Genomic DNA, 20,693 nt, shown 5'->3' with positions numbered 1-20,693 from the left:
TTGAATTCACTAAATTCAAAAGCATTAAATAAAAATATCTTAAAATAATAAAAAAAAATAAAAATAAGGATAAAAAATAGGAAACAAAAGAGACCGGTTATAATGATTATATATATGTACACAGAAATACATTATTATTGAAAAAGGAATCTTTTTTCAAAAATTAAAAAATTTATTCTAAAAAATCATAAAAACATAGAGACGGATAATAAAAGATAAAAAAAAGAGAGGAAGGATAGAAAGAAAAAGAATATATAAAAAATAAATACGGTAGATTCTGAAGATCATTCGTATATATTCGTATACAGCTACAGCACGCTGTAACGGGGCGAACGAGAAACGAGGAAAAAGAAAGAGGGGAAGAAACGAACTCTCACAACGAAGAGGGGAAAGCGAGGGGAGAGAAAATCAGTATAAGTGGGGAGGAATGAGGAGAACTGACGAATCGCGTGAAAGAAGAAGCATACAGCAGTAGGTGCACATCGGTGCACGTACAAGACGAAGTGACGGCACGCCGAAACTAAAACGCGGAGAGCGTTGAGGTACAAACATTTAATGTCGCATTTCCGTACTGTTTTTCTACAGTGAACATCTTGATTAGTGAGTGATTAAATTCAGCTCAGTGTTTTTCGAGTGTATAGTTTGTTGCAATACTAGAGAATGGCATCCGATGAGGAGGTAGACGAGAGCTACGCGGGTAAGTGCAAAAAGGGATACTCTCGATCATGAATGCTACCGGAAAGTTATATCCTCGAACACGCAGGACGCGCGCTTTTCGTACGATGGCTGCCATGTCAATTGATCCTTCTATGGTTTTCCACACGCTATCTTATTATTCTACGTTTCATTATAATTTCTTGTATGTTTTTATTTGATTCAATGGCAGGTTAATCGTCACAGAAAAAATGTTCAAATTCCTATTTGCTAAAATTTGTTTCTTTTCTCAAGAAAGAAAGAATTAACCTTTGAATTGTCAAATAATGCTATGATCAATTAACGATACTTTATTTAGAAATTTAATGATTCTTTTGCAATCGCAATGCATTTAATCATCATATAAATCCAAAACAAAATAATCAGGTATAGGTTATTGTTTACATTCAATAGTTATATAGAAATCACATGGTTTTTTGAATTTCTTTTATTTTTGTAGCTACAAAGTTTTCAATACAAAATTTCTAGTACAATTTTATTGAGACCTTTACAATAATTATATACATTCTAGATTATGACATTACAACTTAATATATTAATTTCAACAATTGAATTTTTATTTAATATCGGATATTTTGTTTTATTTTCAATACACTCTTTATATAATTCATATTTAATAATCTTTCAATAAATTTTACTTCATAAAATTAACCCTGCTTATTTGAATTTGATTTTTCTTGTTTTCAATTCGAAGCATTAAAAGGCTTGCGTTGTTTTATCGCACAAAGATGCACTATGATCTGCTTCAATCGCGAAAACAGTAAAGTAACTTTATTTATTGTGTATATGTCGGTTTTGATAATTTTTGTTTAAAATTTTATTTCTTTCTAAAGAAATTTTTTTTTTTTAAAAAGAAAAAATACCGATTATAATTTTTAGTAGAATTTTTTAATAATTTTGCAATATACATTAGTTTTCTGACCATCTGGTATGTCTGTATATGTATCCATTATATACACATTATTAATCGCAATATATAAGCAACCGGTGCGAGTTTTTAGAAAACTTATGTTTCACTGGATTTATTAAAAATTTGAGACATAAATCATGATTATAGTTTCATTTTCAATTTTTTCTATATGATCAAAAATAAATTTAGAATTAAAAATATTATGAATATAAAATATAGACACATACATTTAATGTGGTGAGCCCTTTCGAAGAAAATGGCGGACGCACGACAAAGCATTCATCGAATGTGGATTAATCTAAAATAATTTATGTATTTTAATTGTTAACTTAAGCTTCATGTTCATTTTCAAATAATACTTATATTTGTGCGCATATTTATTTTCTTATAGAAATGTTATATTTGTATTGATTTTATCATTTTGATTGCACTGAAGAAATAAAAAAATCAGTTTATTATAAAACATTACTATCGATTTGGCAATTATCAGTCCGTCATCATTTCAAGTCGCAACATTTCGTCCAATAACATTTGTTTGAATTGTTGCCCTATCTTATATTTTCTTAAGCATTTTATGTTAAAACTTTTATAATTAATAAATATTTTCTTTCGAAATTTTTTTATTAAAAATTTAAATTTATAATATGTATATATTAAATTTATAAAATTTAAAAAAAACGAATAACAAAATATTTATCTTTTTCATATTATCGTAATACTATGATACAAAATTTTTTCAACGGTTTGACGTGAAATATTTATATACATATAATTATAAATTATATAAGATGCTATTGAATTTTTTTTTTAAAAAATAATATATTTTTAATATATAATAAATAAGAATATTATTGGCAAATTATAAAATATTGATTCATATAATTAATTTTATTGAATATATACATACATACATACATACATACATGCATACATGCATGCATGCATGCATACATATATACATACATACAAACATACATATATACATACATATATACATACATACATACATACATACATATATACATACATACATACATATATACATACATACATATATACATACATACATACATACATACATACATACATACATACATACATACATACATACATACATACATACATACATACATACATGAATACATATATACATACATATATACATACATGCATGCATACATACATACATACATACATGCATACATACATGCATACATACATACATACATACATATATACATACATATATTGACTATTCTTAAGCCTATATTATAATGAAACAGATATTGATTTTATATAAGTTAGAGATAACCAGTGAAAATTTAGCTTAATATCAATTATACATTAAATTACATTAAAAATTACATTGAAAATTACATTAAAAAAAAAATATTATAAAATATTATAAATACTGTACTTGCATGAAATATTTTTTATGATTATTGATAATTATATTTTATTTTTTATAAAAATATCTTTTTAATATACTGAACTTTAGGAGAAGATGATTTAGATGAAACTGGAGGTCAAGTTTCAAATGTTAATCAACAAGTGGATGGTTCATCTGATGCAGAGGAATCTCAAAGATTAGTTAGTATCTGATACATAGATTGTTTGTTAAAAATATTCTATTATTTAAAAAATATTTTTTTTTTTATGTAGGAAGAAGATGATGATTATGAACCAGAAGAAAGAAAAAAAAAGAAAGGGAAAAAACGAAAAGCACGTAGTGAAGATAAGAAGGGGAAGAAAAAAAAGAAAAAGAAAAAATCTGATTCTGGAGATGTAATTATTTTTATTTTCATAAATACAATTATTTTATTTATATTAATGTTTACATCATATTTAGGAAAGTGATTTTGGAGGTGGTGGTGAAACTGGTGATATAGCTGGAGATGATAGTGATTATGCAGGAAATAGAAAAAGTAGAAAGTCTTCTTCCAGGAAATCATCTAGTCATAATGCATCAGCTCCACCTAGCCAAGAACCTACAACTGGAATGCCCACAATTGAAGAAGTCTGTAACACATTTGGATTGACAGATGTACAAATTGAATATACTGATGCAGACTTCCAGAATTTAACTACCTATAAATTATTTCAACAACATGTTAGACCACTTCTAGCAAAGGAGAATCCAAAAGTAAATTCATTTCTAATAAAATTATTATATTTTTTCAACAATTTATTTGTCTTTAATATGTTTTTTATTATTTATTTTTAGGTTCCAATGTCAAAGCTTATGATGTTAGTAGCTGCTAAATGGCGTGATTTTTCTGAATTAAATCCTCATACGCAACCAGATACAGATGTATCATCAGCAAATGTAGATGAGGATAGTAGAAATGCAAGAGCAAATCGTAGTAGTGCAGTCCAGGAAGGTGAAGATGAAGAAGAAGATGATGAAGATAGCGATAGAAAACGAAAATCACGAGGATCTAGAGCAAAAAAAGGAAAAAAAGCTTCTAAAGTACCAACACTTAAAATCAAACTTGGAAAACGTAAACGGGGAAGTTCAGATGAAGAAGCAGAAGGTAGTGGTGTTGGTACTGATAGAGATTCAGATATGGAATTTGAGCAGATGTTAGCAGATGCAGAAGAACCTGTTGGTGCAGATGGGACAAATAAAGGAAATACAGAAGAAAGCGGGATTGAACCACCGGCAGAACCACCTGTTCGTAGGAAGGCGAAAACCAAAATCGGAAATAAAACTAAAAAGAAGAAGAAAACAAAAACTACATCAAAGTTTCCAGATGGAGAAGAAGGTCTTCAGGTATAATTATATTCTCTTTGATCATATTTTTTGTTGAAATATATAAAATATTTTTTATATTTATATTTCTTTTACATAGACTGATCATCAGGATTATTGCGAAGTATGTCAACAAGGTGGAGAAATTATTCTTTGTGACACATGTCCTAGAGCTTATCATTTGGTATGTTTAGAACCTGAATTAGAAGAAACCCCTGAAGGAAAATGGAGTTGTCCTCACTGTGAAGGAGAAGGTATTGCAGGTAGCTTCCCGTAACCCTAAACCTTCTATCCTTTCCCAACATACTTATGTGTATTTGATTAATAAAACAAATTGTAATTTATATTATTAATTTTTTTTTTAGGTGCAGCAGAAGATGATGACGAGCATATGGAATTTTGTAGAATATGTAAAGATGGTGGTGAATTGCTATGTTGTGATAGCTGTACTAGTGCTTATCATACACATTGTTTGAATCCACCACTTTCAGAAATTCCTGATGGTGATTGGAAGTGCCCTAGATGTTCTTGTCCACCTATACGTGGAAAAGGTATCTTAAAAATAAAAAAAAATTATGTATTATATATATTTAATTAATATTTAATTTCTTATGTTAATATAATTTCTATAATAGTTGCGAAGATCTTAACATGGAGATGGAAAGATTGTCCAGAAACACCTTCTGAAGAACCTTCAACGAGTAAAGCTACTCCCAAACAACGTAGAATGCGTGAATTCTTTGTGAAATGGGCAGATATGTCCTATTGGCATTGTGATTGGATTACAGAATTACAGCTTGATGTTTTCCATCCTCTTATGTTTAGGTGTGTATTTACACAATAGATTTAATTTTTCTTATTCATATTTTTTTTTAATTTTATTATTATTAGAAATTATTCACGAAAATATGATATGGATGAACCACCGAAATTGGAAGAACCATTGGATGAAAGTGATTCTCGTGTAAAACGACTGAAAGAACAGGACGGTGCTACTAATAGAGATGAATACAATTTAGAAGAACGATTTTATCGTTATGGAGTTCGTCCAGAATGGCTTGTAGTACATAGAGTAATCAATCATAGACTTTCAAGAGATGGTAGAGCGACATATCTTGTTAAATGGAGAGAATTAGGATATGATCAGGCAACGTGGGAAGATGAGCATGAAGATATTCCTGGATTAAAACAGGCTATTGAATATTATTTGGATCTCAGAGCAGCAAATTGTTGTGATGGTAGTTCTTCACGCAAGGGCAAGAAGGGTGAGAAGAGTCGGTTAATTCATTTTTTCTTTTTGTAATCAAATGTTATGAACTGTAAAGTAATTATATTTTTTATTATATTCAGGTAAAGGCAAGAAATCGAAGACTCGTGAACTTATTGATGATGAAGAAAGAACGCCTAAAAGATATACTCCTCCACCTGATAAACCTACTACAGATCTCAAGAAAAAATACGAACGGCAGCCAGAATATTTAGATCAGACTGGAATGCAATTACATCCTTATCAGCTAGAAGTATATATCTTTATCACAATATTTACGCCAATTATTTATTTTTTAATTTCATAATTTCATAGGGTTTAAATTGGTTAAGATATTCATGGGGCCAAGGCATAGACACTATTTTAGCAGATGAAATGGGACTGGGAAAAACTATTCAAACTATTACATTTCTCTATTCTTTGTACAAAGAAGGACATTGTAAAGGACCATTCTTGGTATCTGTTCCCCTATCAACTATTATTAATTGGGAACGTGAATTTGAAACTTGGGCACCTGATTTTTATTGTGTTACTTATGTTGGTAAATATATGCAAATGAATTTAATCAATAATTAATAATAATTTCATTAATGTTCTTATTGTTTAATAAAATTTTATAACATTTTATATTAATTTTAGGTGACAAAGATAGTCGTATTGTAATTCGAGAGAATGAATTATCATTTGAAGAGGGTGCTGTTCGTGGAGGTCGAGCATCAAAGATTCGATCGAATCAAATTAAATTTAATGTACTCCTTACAAGTTATGAACTGATTTCAATTGATTCTGCATGTTTAGGATCAATAGATTGGGCCGTGTTAGTAGTAGACGAAGCACATAGGCTTAAATCTAACCAATCAAAGTTTTTTAGATTATTAGCATCTTACAATATTGCATATAAATTATTATTAACTGGAACTCCTTTACAAAACAATTTGGAAGAATTGTTTCATTTATTGAATTTTCTATGTCGTGATAAATTTAATGACTTAGCTGCGTTTCAAAATGAATTCGCTGATATTTCGAAAGAAGAACAAGTAAAGAAATTACATGAATTACTTGGACCACATATGTTAAGAAGATTAAAGGCTGATGTGCTGAAGGTATTTATTATATATTCTTATAAAGATTTTATATATTATTTATATTAATTTCTTTTTTTATTTATAGAATATGCCAAGTAAATCGGAATTCATTGTCCGCGTCGAATTATCTCCTATGCAAAAGAAATATTATAAATATATATTAACGAGAAATTTCGAGGCATTAAATCCTAAAGGAGGAGGCCAACAAGTATCGTTATTGAATATTATGATGGATTTAAAAAAATGTTGCAATCATCCTTACTTATTCCCAGCTGCATCTCAAGAAGCACCAACCGCACCAAATGGAAGTTATGAAACATCTGCATTAATTAAAGCAGCAGGAAAACTCGTTCTATTGAGTAAAATGTTAAAGAAATTAAGAGATGACGGACATAGAGTATTAATCTTTTCTCAAATGACAAAAATGTTAGATATTCTCGAAGATTATTTAGAAGGAGAAGGCTATAAATATGAAAGAATAGATGGTAATATTACTGGTGCTCAACGACAAGAAGCTATTGATAGATTTAATGCACCTGGTATGTAAATAGTTTCATTATCTATTACAGAAAGAAAATTAATAAGTTTTTTTTGATAGGTGCACAACAATTTGTGTTTCTTCTTTCTACTCGTGCTGGTGGTTTGGGTATAAACTTGGCTACCGCTGACACTGTAATCATTTATGATTCTGATTGGAATCCTCATAACGATATTCAAGCATTTAGTAGAGCTCATAGAATTGGCCAAGCTAACAAAGTCATGATTTATAGATTCGTAACTCGTAATTCTGTCGAGGAACGAGTTACACAAGTGGCAAAACGTAAAATGATGTTAACGCATTTAGTCGTAAGACCTGGCATGGGCGGAAAAGGTGCTAACTTCAGTAAACAAGAACTTGATGACATTTTACGATTTGGTAAATTTTATTATAATATTTAAATATAACAAAAAAATAGAATTTGAATATAAAAATCTATAATTCTCTTTTATATTAGGTACTGAGGAATTATTTAAAGAGGAAGAAGGTAAAGAAGATGAAGCTATTCATTATGATGATAAAGCTGTGGCTGAATTATTAGATAGAAGCAAGGAAGGTATTGAGCAGAAAGAAAATTGGGCCAATGAATATTTAAGTTCATTCAAAGTAGCATCATATGTAACAAAAGAAGGCGAAACAGAAGAAGAAGCTGATACTGAAATTATCAAACAAGAAGCTGAAAATACTGATCCAGCATACTGGATCAAATTATTAAGACATCATTACGAACAACAACAGGAAGATATAGCCAGAACACTTGGAAAAGGTTAATTATTATATAAATGTATATTATTACATAAATTATATATAATTACAATTAATATATTTAATTATTTTTAGGTAAACGAATACGTAAACAAGTAAATTATAATGATGGAGGAGTAACTGGAGACCAAAGTACAAGAGACGACCAACCTTGGCAGGAGAATCTCTCCGATTATAACAGTGATTTCAGTGCTCCTAGTGATGATGATAAAGAAGATGACGATTTTGATGAAAAGGGTGATGGAGATTTATTATCTCGAAGAAGTAGAAGAAGATTAGAAAGGAGAGACGAAAAAGATCGACCTCTACCTCCATTACTTGCTAGAGTTAATGGAAATATTGAAGTATGTTTTTTTTCTTTCTTTCTTTTTTTCTTACATTTTTTTTTTATATTTAAAAATTAATATAGAAAAAATATGATTGCTTAATTCAGGTATTGGGTTTCAATGCTAGGCAGAGAAAAGCATTTCTTAATGCGATTATGCGTTACGGTATGCCACCACAAGACGCATTTAATTCTCAATGGTTAGTTATTCGTTCGAGATATAATTCGCATTCAGAAAATTTAAAGTACTGTTAAAGTATATTATCGCATTTCAGGTTGGTGCGAGATTTAAGAGGCAAATCGGAAAAAAACTTCAAAGCATATGTTTCTCTTTTTATGCGGCATCTCTGTGAACCTGGTGCAGACAATGCCGAAACGTTTGCAGACGGTGTTCCAAGAGAAGGTCTCAGTAGACAGCATGTTCTAACAAGAATTGGTGTAATGTCTTTGATAAGAAAAAAGGTAAAACTCTAGCAATTTATTTTTTATTTCTTTTTTATCATTTTTATTATTTAATAGGTGCAAGAATTTGAACATATTAATGGATATTATTCGATGCCTGAAATGATACGAAAGCCAGTAGAACCTGTAAAAGTAGATGGTAGTGGAGATGGAGCAACTGGGACTAGTAGTACTAGTGCAACACCAGCTACTTCTAATGCTGCTAGTCCAAGTCCTGCTGCGACTCCAACTCCAACAGCCATATCTGGAACTACAATTACTGATACTAATAAATCTAATTCTGATAGTTCTGAAATAAAAGAATGCAAAGAAGAACAAAAGGATAAAGAAGTAATTAATATAATTATTATAATTATAATATATAATTAATATAATATATTATTATAATTATATATTATATATAATTATATTATTATAAAAATTTAAATAAATTTCAATTAAACTTGCAATAAAAAAAATTATTTTGTAGATTACAGAAACAAAAGATGTGAAAGAAGAATCAAAGGATTCTAAAGAAGAAGAAGAAAATAATACAGAGAAAGATAAAGATAAAGATGATGTGAAAAAGGAGGAGAAAGATGCAGAATCAGAAACAATAGATAAAGAAAAGGATAAATTGGATATTAAAGAAGAAAAGTCATTAACAAAACATGACGAAAAAGTTGAAAATACTGAAAATAAAACAAAGCAAGATTCTGAAGAAGATGTAGTTATCGTTAAAGATGATGAAGAAGAAACTGAAAAACGAGAAGTATTTACTATTACGCTAATATAATTTATTTAAAAAAATTAATAAGATTTTACAAGATTAATAAAATTTTCGATTTTCGATTATAGGAGAAAGATAATAAAGAAAAAGATATAAAGGATTGTGATTCAGAAACGATAAAACCTAAACGTAAATTCATGTTCAACATAGCTGATGGAGGTTTCACAGAATTGCATACATTATGGTTAAATGAAGAAAAAGCTGCAGTTCCTGGTCGTGAATATGAAATCTGGCATCGAAGACATGATTATTGGTTATTAGCTGGTATTGTTACACATGGTTATGGTCGTTGGCAAGATATTCAAAACGATATCAGGTAAAATATAAAAATTTATAATAAGAAAATTTATGCTTAATATAAATATATGCTATTTTAATATTATTTTACAGGTTCGCAATAATTAATGAACCATTTAAAATGGATGTGGGTAAGGGTAACTTCTTAGAAATAAAGAATAAATTTTTAGCTAGACGCTTTAAATTGTTGGAACAAGCATTAGTGATAGAAGAACAATTAAGAAGAGCTGCATATCTGAATTTAACACAAGATCCTAATCATCCTGCAATGAGTTTAAATGCAAGATTTGCCGAAGTTGAGTGCCTTGCAGAATCACATCAACATCTTAGTAAAGAAAGTCTTGCAGGAAATAAACCAGCCAATGCTGTCTTGCATAAAGTAATATCTCTATTGAATATTTTTTTATTTTATTTATTTATAATTCATTTTTATATTATTTTATTATAGGTACTAAATCAATTGGAAGAATTATTATCTGACATGAAATCTGACGTAAGCCGTTTACCAGCTACTTTAGCTCGTATTCCACCTGTTGCGCAAAGACTTCAAATGTCAGAGAGATCTATATTGAGTCGATTAGCAGCTACTGCACCAGGCGGAAATAATTCTCAATCGGGTCAAGCAGCATTGTTAGCGCAACAATTTCCAGCAGGTTTTTCTGGTGGACAATTACCAGCTACATTTGCTGGTGCAGCTAACTTCGGAAATTTTAGACCACAATACTCAGTACCAGGTCAACCACCGCAGGGATTCACAGGTATGCAATAAGTTTTAAATTTCTAAAATTTTAATATAAAACTTCAATTTTTATAATGATTATTACAAAAATAATTTATATTCCAGCTTGAATAGTAAATGATTGATAAACAGTGGCTCAATTGAAAACTCATAATGGCGCATGTTAACACTACGTTTTAATAAGATTGTGTGCGCTGCATTATTTTTTCGTAAATTACGATTTTTAGCTGAATTTTATTAAAAGAGACGTTAAGATAAAGAAGTAACAAAACAGACATAGATATGCAGACACATATGTAATATGTTACATCTAAATTACATTATTTCTGTATTTATTATGTGTACATTCGACGTTTAGCATCAAGATTATCATGTTTTTGTATTTATACATATACGGTCCTTGTAGAAAGTGGCATAAATTATTTTCTTAAGCTAATTAAGAGTGATTTATATTTCTTCATTGACCGGCGTGTGTATTATATTGTAACGATAAGTACATTTTACTTAATGCAAACAAAAATAACAACTTATTTAAGAAACGAGTACAGATTACAGAGATTTGCGCAATTTAAATTTAAAATGCGCTAATTGATTCATGCGGTTTATTGTTCAGTATAATTTATTCGCAATTTTTTTTTTTTGCAGTAATATTTTACTAACGGATGCCAAAAAGACTTAATTAGTCAAAAACGTGTCCTTCGATATGTGTATTTGTGAATTCAGGGATTTTAGTTCAGATTGCATATATTAAATATCATCATTGATATAAAAAGTACCATAAACAATGAACAATGGCAATCATTTTAGTTAAGACTGACATTCACATTCATATTATATTCGGGAAAGTTCATTTCGTATACAATTTTACATGCTATTGTAATGCATGGATTCCCATCTAGATTATTCATATATGCGCACTTTAATTGTCAAACTTTCAATTTAAAATAAATATTGTGTAAGTACCACGTCGAAAAAAACAGAAGCACAAAGTCTGTTTGATACTTAAATATTATAATGCACATGGTGATACGATTCTGATACGTAATTCGAATCTTTAGAGATCGATTATTTTATTGAAAAAAGTCACCAATGACTAAAAATGACCTAGGAAGAAATTTGATAATATCGTGATCATTTAATAAATATACTTTGTATATACTTGTCCAATTACATTTTGATGCATTATATATTATACGCATACACATATATTATAGCACTCTCATAACAAATAAGGTCGAAAGGCACGTCTCACATCCCATGCATTATATTAGAGAAAAAAGAAAAGAGATGATTATAAATATAATTATAAAACACAAAAACATTAAAAAATCTTAAGTAAACATATTGTTCCATTTTTTCTACCCCAGGTTTGGGACGTGTTAGAGCATTTCAATTTAACTAATCGATCTGCCAAATCCTTATGTTGGCATATAAGTTTCTAAGAATAATTTAGGATATAGTTAAAAAATTTTGAATGAGTGTGTAAAGAGTAAAAGAGTAAGGGAATGAATGAATAAAAAATGAATTGACAAATCATTGAAAATCGTTTGTTGTATGTATTACTTCTGCTGGAATAAATTAATAATTAGAAACAAGATTTGTACTCAATGTTTTTGATAGGTTTTACATTTCGAAAACAATTACAATTTATAATAAAAGATTTTATTGATTATATATAATATATAATAAATAAAAAATATTATAGATTAGAATATAAATACAATGAAACAATTACAAATATTGTAAATTTGAAATTGTGATTATTTTATTATAATGCGCTGTAAATTAACATTATTTCATGTATAAATAACAATATAATAATATAGTGAATAAGGTGATGAAAAAAAATATAATATTTTTAACGTAAATAATACGGCAGCAACGATAATAGAAACATATAAAATTTAACCGGAGGTATCTTTATTTTGTCTCTGTTGTATCATTTCTCTTATGTTATTTTCACATTCTTTTAAGTTTTGTTGCAAGTATGTTTTATTATTTTCTAAATTTTTCACTTTTTCATCAGCATTTTTCATTCGTTTCTTGAGACCAATTTTTATACTATCCATATTGTCTAAAAGAAACATCCTGCCAACTGATTCATATGCTTTAGTATTCTCTGGATATGAGGTTATTTCCTTCATTGTTAGTTCAGCGAATTGTTTTGATCGTTTTAATTTTTCAATTTGTAAATCTGCTAACTTCAATTTTTGCGTGGTATCAATCATTTTTTCGTGTAATTGTGAGAATGCTTTTCTTAGCTCTTCATCCGGTTCTCTTGCCATTTTTCTATAATAATTTTATAGGTTAAAAAACTAAAATTTTTCATTTCATACAATTACTTAAAATTTTAATTTATTATCAAATATAATAAAAATTTAATTGAATGTAATTAATCTACATTTTGACATTTTTATTATAATGAAATAATTTCAAACGCAAAATAAATACAAAATATCTCATTAATTTTACTTGTTAAATTAACAGAAAAAAATTATGCAATGATTAACATTTATTTATATGATTCTTAATTATTCTCTTATGAAAATAATATATATAGAAAAAATATATAGAAAAAAATTTATTTTGTATACAAGTTATTATTTACCTTTTATTCAATTTTTTAATAAAGAAAAATAAAGTTATTTATTACTTAATGAAATATATATGTATTACTACTGAATTTATTTCGGATTTTATTATAATCTATATTATATATTTGAATAAAGAAATTAAAAAATAAATTTTATAGAATATCTTGAATTATGTAGTATAATGCCAGCACAAACTATGTATAAAATAGACTTGCATGCAATATATTTTTATATTATATGAGATAGCAATAATTTATCGATATTTTGAAAACATCGATTTTTTGTCGATATATCAATGTTTTTTTGGATTCTTCATTTAGATTTAATTCTTCTTTAATTAATTATTGCAAATATGTATTGATTTTGTAAAAATTATGTTTTAAACAACTTTTTGTATACATAATAAGCAACTTATCTTAATTTTTGAAATTCTTGCAAAAAAGTTTTGATATTATTGTATTAAATTTTATCTAATAAAATATAAAAATATATAAAACCCTTACGATATATAAAAAACTATATATAAAATATATATATTCCCGACATATAAATATATAAAATATATTATAAATAGATTCCTATTGACATAAAAAAAGATAAATAAAGTATATATATTATATAAATATATAAGAACATTGAATTGAATATTTTTATTATTCAAGATTATATAGACTATAAGGATTTTCAATCAATAGATTAAGCAAAGAAGACAAAATTAATTAGATAAAACCGAACTCATAAATTTAAATAAAAGTACATACAAATAAGCAAAACAAATAATAAAAGAAAGACAAGATAGGATAGAATAAAAATTGAGGAATCAATGTTATTTTTTAAATGTCAAAGACTTCTCTTTAAATCTCTTAAAAATATAGACTAAATATAATAAATATGTTTTATAATATAATATCTATGATTCTATCTAATGTGATATAATATTCTTATATTTAATTTGTATATTAATTTATTGTAATAAACAGAAGTAAAATATAATCTGATTCTCATCTTTATCTATCGAATGCTTTTAGAAAAATTTTTAACACTCTACAATGACATTGATAGTCAATTTTTATTCTATTTCTACTCTTTTTATTATTTGCTCTTGTTATAGTTCGTTTTATCTACGATGAAACAATACAATACTTTAGAGATGGCGTTAATTATCTTATTTCTATGTTTCGCTTATTATTTTTACTGTCTTGTCTATACTTTTTCTTGGCATATGATTACAAACAAGATGTGGAATATTCATTTTTCTTTTAAAAAACTACTAATATATTTTAATTTTTAATATAAAAAATATAGATATTAAATTTTCGGCTTTATAATATATCTTATTGATGAATGCTAATTTAGCAAATAATAATTTATTCTGATATATAATATATATTTTAACACAAGAAATGAAATTTAAAAAAATGAAAACTTGATTTAGCAATGAAGGAAGAAACAAGAAAAAATTTTAATTTTATTTAAAAATTATATCGAATATTCAAATTTTCGCTATTTATAATTTTATAAAATATTTTTAAAATATGCAAGTAATTATCCAAACATTAACTTATTATTATTGAATTACCAACATCGTAATCTTATTATTTTGAGCCGAATTGATAACATTGAAAATGATAAATGAGTCTTAATGCTCTTGAAATATGAAATAAAAAAATGAATTTTAATTATTTTGTACTCAGTTAATCAAATTAAATATAATTATTAGATTTATCATTTTAAATTATATGATATATCAAGTTTTTTAACTTCTTGCACACTTGCTAATTCAAAATATGAAATATAAAATTTAATTTTTTAATTTAAAATTTAAATTTAATTGCTCAATAAAAAAGTCTTCAAAAAATTATTTTATATATTTTTTTTTATTTTTTCTTTCAATTTATAAATTGCATTAATTTATTATTATAAAAAATATATTGAAAATAAAATTAAATTATATAAACATTTTTATAATTTTAAACGATTTTTAAATAATTAATATAAAAAAAAAATATTTTATACAAAAAATAAAAAATCAGAAAAAAATAGATATTCCTTGTTAACAAAAAAAGTTTGTGTTTCAAGGAATTTTTTACTATAAAAGAAAAATATAAAATAAACAGGTGAAGAGATACTAAATTTATGACAGTGAGATTAGGTAACTAAAAACAGGCTATTTCACAACGTATGGTAACGCGTTTGCAGAGATACCTTTTCATAAAGGTTCTCCAATGTAAGGTTAAAAAACCTTATACAACAATAATGCCCAAAAGATCACTTCAAAGTCCACCTGAAAAAAAATTAAAATCAAATCAATGCTCGATTAATTCAACAAAAAACGCGGATCCCTTCACAGAACATAACCTCAAGACAGACACAACGATTATTGAAGACATGCAAACAGAAAATGGGATACAAGAATCTTCCATATGCGTTTCAAAAGAATCACGGACGAAAGTTACATATTTAGAAACACCTGTGAAATCGGAGAATGATAAGAAGGAATATAGGTAAAGAATAATAGAAAATATTTTAAATGAATAGAATATATTGAATTTATAGAAAATATTTTGGATGAATAGAATATATTGAATTTGTTTTTATATTTTTTGAATTTTAATAAATTAAAATTTTCTTTTTCGTGTAGAGTAATTAAATTAGAAAATGGTTTGACTGCTCTTCTAATTGCTGATTTACACTCCTTTCATTCAGATGATCAAAATGATAGAAAAGGTAAAAGAAAAAATTTAAATTTCTATTTATATATTAATTGAATAACTCTTCTGTAATATTATTATATTTTTCTATGTTTAATAGATTCAGTAAGTACAAATGAAGAAGAAAATGAAGAAACTAACAGTGAAGAGGATGAAGAAGAAAGTGGATCAGAAAGTGATACAGAGGATAATCAATCAGATTGTGATAAAGATGTAGAAGATTGTGGTTTTTCCAAACGATTAAAAAGAGAAGAGAAAATGGTATTTTTTATTAAAATATATAATTTAATATTTAATTTATGTAATATATATAAAATGTTAATATTCTCAGTGTGCTGCTACGCATGTTTCTTACACAGGCAGCATGTGGATTATCAGTGGGTGTAGGAAGTTTCAGTGATCCACCAGAAATTCCAGGTTTAGCACATTTTTTGGAACATATGGTTTTTATGGGATCAGAAAAGTATTCTGAGGTAATCATTTTAAATAAAAAATTTTTAGAATTTTTAATTTTTTGTTTAATTTCTATATGAATTTATAGGAAAATGATTTTGATGCATTCATTAAAAAAAGAGGTGGATCAGACAATGCCTCTACTGAATGTGAATTAACAACATTCTATTTTGAAATACAAGAAAAATATCTTTTGTCTGCACTTGATCGTTTTGCTCAATTTTTTATAAAACCTTTAATGAAAAAAGATGCCATAACGAGAGAACGCGAAGCTGTAGAAAGTGGTATATATTGAAAATTTTTAACATAATGAAATTTAATTAATTTAATTTAATATTTATTAAATAATAATAATATTAAATAGTTTTAATTTCATAATAGAATTTCAGATGGCTTTACCTTCCGATTTTTGTAGAAAAGAACAATTATTTAGTAGTTTTGCACGATCAAATCATCCTGCAACAAAATTTTGTTGGGGTAATTTGGTTACCTTACGAGATAATGTAACAGATAAAAAGCTCTATGAAGAATTGCATAAGTTCAAAGAGCGTCATTATAGTGCTCACAGAATGAAACTTGCTATACAAGTGAGCTTAGTAATATATAATATCAAAATTTATTTTTTATTTTAAATAATATTGATTTAAAAATTTTATTTATAGGCAAGACTTCCATTGGATGTATTAGAAGATTATGTAACTCAATGTTTTGCAGATGTACCAAATAATGGTTTACCAGCTGACGATTTTACTTTGTTCAAGGGTTCAAATTCATTTGATACACCAAGTTTTAGAAAAATTTATAAAATCAAGCCTATAAAAGATATTTGCCAAGTGAGTTATAGTATTTTTTTTTAATTAATTATTTAAAAATAATGATAATTAGAAATTAATCTTGTTTTAATTTCTAGGTAGAGTTAACATGGTCTATGCCACCTCTTCATGATTTATACAAAAGCAAACCACATCAATATGTTTCTTGGATTATAGGATATGAAGGAAAAGGTTCTTTAATTAGTTACTTAAGAAGAAAAATGTGGTGCCTTGGTATTTTCAGCGGAAATGAAGAAAGCGGTTTTGAACATAGTTCAATGTATGCATTGTTTAATTTATCTTTAATGTTGACAGAACAGGGACACAAACATCTACCAGAAGTATTAAATGCTATATTTTCATTTATCAATTTAATGCGTAAAGAAGGTCCGCAGAAAAGAATATATGATGAGATTCATCAGATTAAAGAAACAAATTTCAGGTAAATTAATGATTAATTTTATAATATTATAATTTAAGTGATTCATAAAAAGAAAAAAACTTTCTTGTAGATTTACAGATGAATCGCCACCAGCAGAATATGTAGAAGATTTATGTGAAAGTATGCATTATTATCCTCCTCGTGATTACATTACTGGAAGTGGATTATATTTTGAATATAATCCAGAAGCTATACAAATCTGTTTAAATTATTTAACACCTGATGATGTAAACATTATAATTTTTGATAAAAAATTTAATGATGAAGATTTTGATAAAATGGAACCTTGGTTTAAAACCAAATATACCGACATGGAGATTCCTCAAGAATGGATTGAGTGTTGGAGAACTATTGAACCTTTTTCTGAATTCCATTTACCATTACCTAATATGTTCATCACAGATGATTTCAGTTTAATTTCAATGCCAGCTAACATTTCTAAATATCCTACAAAAATTTATACAGATGAGATAACGGAAGTTTGGTATCGACCTGATCCTAAATTTGGTTTACCTGAATGTTATATGTATTTTTATATCATATCACCAATGGCTGTTTGTTCACTAAAAGGGTAAATTAATTTGAAATATTTATGAATATATATACATTTTTAAAAATTGAATAATGAATAATTATAGATTTTTTAAATTTTAGTGCAGCTCTAATGGATTTGTTTATTGCTATATTAAAGCAATTGTTAGTGGAATCATTGTATCCAGCCACAGTTGCTGAACTAAATCACGATATTCATGCAAATGACAAGGGTATTATGCTTAAAGTGAATGGATTTAATCAGAAATTACCAGTAAAAACATTTTTATTTTTTTCTTCAAATAAATTTTCTTTCAATTTTTATATAATGCTTTCATTTTCGTTTATAGCTTCTATTAATGACTATAGCAAAGTGTATAGCAGATATTCCAACGTTAATAACTGAAGAATTTTTCGAAGTTATGAAACAAGAAGAAATTAAGGCATATTATAATAATTTTGTAAAACCTAAAAAATTAGTTCGGTAAATGATGTTTTTTAGAAAATTAAAAACAATAAATTTATGATGATTTAAAATTATATATTATAATATTTCTTAAAATTATTCTAGGGATGTAAGATTATCAATTCTAATGTTTATTCATTGGATGGCCACAGACAAACATGCTGCAATTCATAATGTGCAATTTCCTGAATTCCAGAATTTTGTTAGTCATTTTACTGATCATGTTTATATTCAATCTTTAGTACAAGGGAATATGACAAAGGAAGATGTAATAAAAAATGTTCAAGAATGTGTAAAAATTCTCAAATGTGGACCATTATTGCCTAACACGATGCAACAAATGAGAGTAATGCAAATACCAATCGGTTCACATTATTGTAAAGTAAAAAATTTTAATAGTACAGATGTAAACTCTGTTGTAATGAATTATTATCAATCTGGTATTTCATCTATCAAATTGTTAGTTATTATTGAATTGTTAATAGTAAGTATGTATTTAAATTTTATTATTTTAAATTTATTATATAATAATAAATATAATAATAAATACTTAATTATATCTTACAGATGTACATGGAAGAGCCACTTTTTAATCAATTAAGAACACAAGAGCAACTTGGTTATAACGTTTTCTGTTTATTAAGAGATACCTTTGGTATTCTTGGTTATTCCATCACGGTATATACCCAAGCAGATAAATACAGTACAGAACATGTGGATAACAGAATAGAAGCTTTTTTGACAATGTTTAATAATATGCTACAAGGGATTTTGGAGAAAGATCTAGATAGCATTAAAGAAGCAGTAATAAAATTAAAACAGTGTGCTGATATACATTTAAAAGAAGAAGTTGATAGAAATTGGTCAGAAATTATAACTGGAGATTATATGTTTGATAGAATAGAAAATGAATTGAACATGATAGAACATATTACAATCGACGAATTGAGAGAATGGATGCAATCTCATACGATTAATGGAAATAATTTTAGAAAATTAAGTGTACATGTAATTGGTAGCGCTAAATCAACTGATATGGAGAATAATGAAGGTATCAAATTACCTTATTATCTAAAATTAGAATTATAAATGTATTAATTTTATATTATATTATAAATTATTGAGAAAAATATTAATTTTTTTAGCTAACTCAAAAATAGAAAATGCTGGAAATATAAAGTATTCATTGGATTATATTCCTGTTACTGAAGAAACTGATAAATCATCGGTATATATTACTGATATTCAGGGGTACAAAAATCAATTGTACACTTATCCTGTAAAACATACTACTTTATGATATTAAATTCTTTTAATGAAAATTAATAGTATTTGAAAAATTCTGAGAAATAATAAACTGGAATGATGATATGAAATATATTGTTAATTATTTTTTTGGTATTGCATTATTAATTATTTTTTCATTTGGTTTAATTAAATTAGTTCTTAAGAAAAATTCTAAAAATGATTAAATTGTAATCTTAATTAATTCTTTTGTAATTTATATTTCTATGAACTAGAAATATTAATTTGAAAAATGAGTATAAAATTAAATTGAAAATAACATATAATGGCAAACAATAATAGCAAAAAATAATAAAAGATGAATTTTTTTTATAATTCTTTTAATTGTATTCAAGACATGATAACACCTTTTAATAAATCATTGAACTTCCGAAAATGTCAGCCAACCATCTCCGAGAACCTCTCACACGAACAGCTTTCTTTACAAAACTTCACTGAAAGTTTGTTTCCTTTATTTCAAACTGTGCAGTGTATCCTGCAAAGTTTTCGTTTTTTAACTTAACAGAGAATCTGTATGAACCATTATCATTTTCATTCTAATTTGCATGTGTGTCGTGTAATTGTATTTATAAAAGAAAAAAATGAAGATAAATACATATATTTTTTTTCTTCAAAAGAAACAAACTTAAAATATCTGTCATTGGAGAAACTTCTCTGCTCATTGGGATAAAGAAAAGAGATTACTCTTTGTTTCCCAATACATAATTATTATTTATTAAGTGATTTTTTTTTTTTAAAGAAAAAAAATATTCTTTG

General features: G+C 26.5%; 3 protein-coding genes across 10 annotated transcripts; 2 read left to right on the top strand and 1 right to left on the bottom strand.

The window, feature by feature from the left end:
* The first annotated feature begins 442 nt into the window (after positions 1-442).
* On the top strand, positions 443-12,220 carry LOC552031 (chromodomain-helicase-DNA-binding protein Mi-2 homolog). 7 transcript variants are annotated; one of them, XM_016913448.2, is made up of 24 exons: positions 444-697; positions 3,123-3,214; positions 3,287-3,409; positions 3,474-3,767; positions 3,849-4,397; positions 4,477-4,630; positions 4,742-4,927; positions 5,012-5,201; positions 5,268-5,650; positions 5,727-5,896; positions 5,959-6,184; positions 6,283-6,746; positions 6,814-7,267; positions 7,327-7,644; positions 7,724-8,032; positions 8,107-8,375; positions 8,441-8,556; positions 8,632-8,818; positions 8,876-9,148; positions 9,288-9,569; positions 9,656-9,903; positions 9,978-10,263; positions 10,333-10,642; positions 10,729-12,220. In XM_016913448.2, exons 1-24 carry the CDS (start codon positions 661-663, stop codon positions 10,731-10,733), a joined length of 5,925 nt encoding a protein of 1,974 aa, XP_016768937.1. In that variant the 5' UTR covers positions 444-660; the 3' UTR covers positions 10,734-12,220. The 7 variants fall into 7 exon arrangements, with proteins under 7 accessions (XP_016768939.1, XP_016768937.1, XP_016768935.1 ...); XM_016913446.1 differs by having other exon boundaries at positions 4,477-4,639; XM_016913447.1 differs by having other exon boundaries at positions 445-697; positions 4,477-4,639; positions 5,268-5,641.
* A 301-nt stretch (positions 12,221-12,521) lies between these two features.
* LOC726689 (prefoldin subunit 1) lies at positions 12,522-13,415 on the bottom strand. Its single transcript, XM_003250433.3, has 2 exons — positions 13,232-13,415; positions 12,522-12,912 (listed from the first exon to the last, which is right to left on the bottom strand). The coding sequence occupies exon 2, from the start codon at positions 12,906-12,908 to the stop codon at positions 12,528-12,530; it is 381 nt and encodes a 126-aa protein (XP_003250481.1). The 5' UTR covers positions 12,909-12,912; positions 13,232-13,415; the 3' UTR covers positions 12,522-12,527.
* A 1,891-nt stretch (positions 13,416-15,306) lies between these two features.
* Positions 15,307-19,999, top strand: LOC552055 (nardilysin). 2 transcript variants are annotated; one of them, XM_624434.6, is made up of 14 exons: positions 15,307-15,721; positions 15,859-15,944; positions 16,029-16,189; positions 16,288-16,401; positions 16,470-16,665; positions 16,763-16,968; positions 17,044-17,214; positions 17,292-17,635; positions 17,706-18,206; positions 18,290-18,440; positions 18,517-18,650; positions 18,738-19,116; positions 19,200-19,683; positions 19,778-19,999. In XM_624434.6, exons 1-14 carry the CDS (start codon positions 15,399-15,401, stop codon positions 19,930-19,932), a joined length of 3,405 nt encoding a protein of 1,134 aa, XP_624437.4. In that variant the 5' UTR covers positions 15,307-15,398; the 3' UTR covers positions 19,933-19,999. The 2 variants fall into 2 exon arrangements, with proteins under 2 accessions (XP_624437.4, XP_006564624.1); XM_006564561.2 differs by having other exon boundaries at positions 15,617-15,721; positions 16,260-16,401.
* Positions 20,000-20,693: the final 694 nt, after the last annotated feature.

This window comes from Apis mellifera, linkage group LG8 (assembly GCF_003254395.2).
Source record: "Apis mellifera strain DH4 linkage group LG8, Amel_HAv3.1, whole genome shotgun sequence".
NCBI classification, from domain to species: domain Eukaryota; kingdom Metazoa; phylum Arthropoda; class Insecta; order Hymenoptera; family Apidae; genus Apis; species Apis mellifera.
This window is presented reverse-complemented; position numbering and strand designations above follow the sequence as displayed.

What these genes read in the sequence shown, in the direction of transcription:
- LOC552055 (XM_624434.6), top strand. Translation starts at nt 15,399, where the DNA reads ATGGTAACGCGTTTGCAGAGATACCTTTTCATAAAGGTTCTCCAATGT. An exon ending in AATGATAAGAAGGAATATAG is followed by an intron (nt 15,722 to 15,858) that starts GTAAAGAATAAT and finishes TTTTTCGTGTAG; the next exon opens with AGTAATTAAATTAGAAAATG. An exon ending in GAATGAAACTTGCTATACAA is followed by an intron (nt 16,969 to 17,043) that starts GTGAGCTTAGTA and finishes TTTTATTTATAG; the next exon opens with GCAAGACTTCCATTGGATGT.
- LOC726689 (XM_003250433.3), bottom strand. Translation starts at nt 12,908, where the DNA reads ATGGCAAGAGAACCGGATGAAGAGCTAAGAAAAGCATTCTCACAATTA.
- LOC552031 (XM_016913446.1), top strand. Translation starts at nt 661, where the DNA reads ATGGCATCCGATGAGGAGGTAGACGAGAGCTACGCGG. An exon ending in AAAAATCTGATTCTGGAGAT is followed by an intron (nt 3,410 to 3,473) that starts GTAATTATTTTT and finishes CATCATATTTAG; the next exon opens with GAAAGTGATTTTGGAGGTGG. An exon ending in TGAAGGAGAAGGTATTGCAG is followed by an intron (nt 4,640 to 4,741) that starts GTAGCTTCCCGT and finishes TTTTTTTTTTAG; the next exon opens with GTGCAGCAGAAGATGATGAC.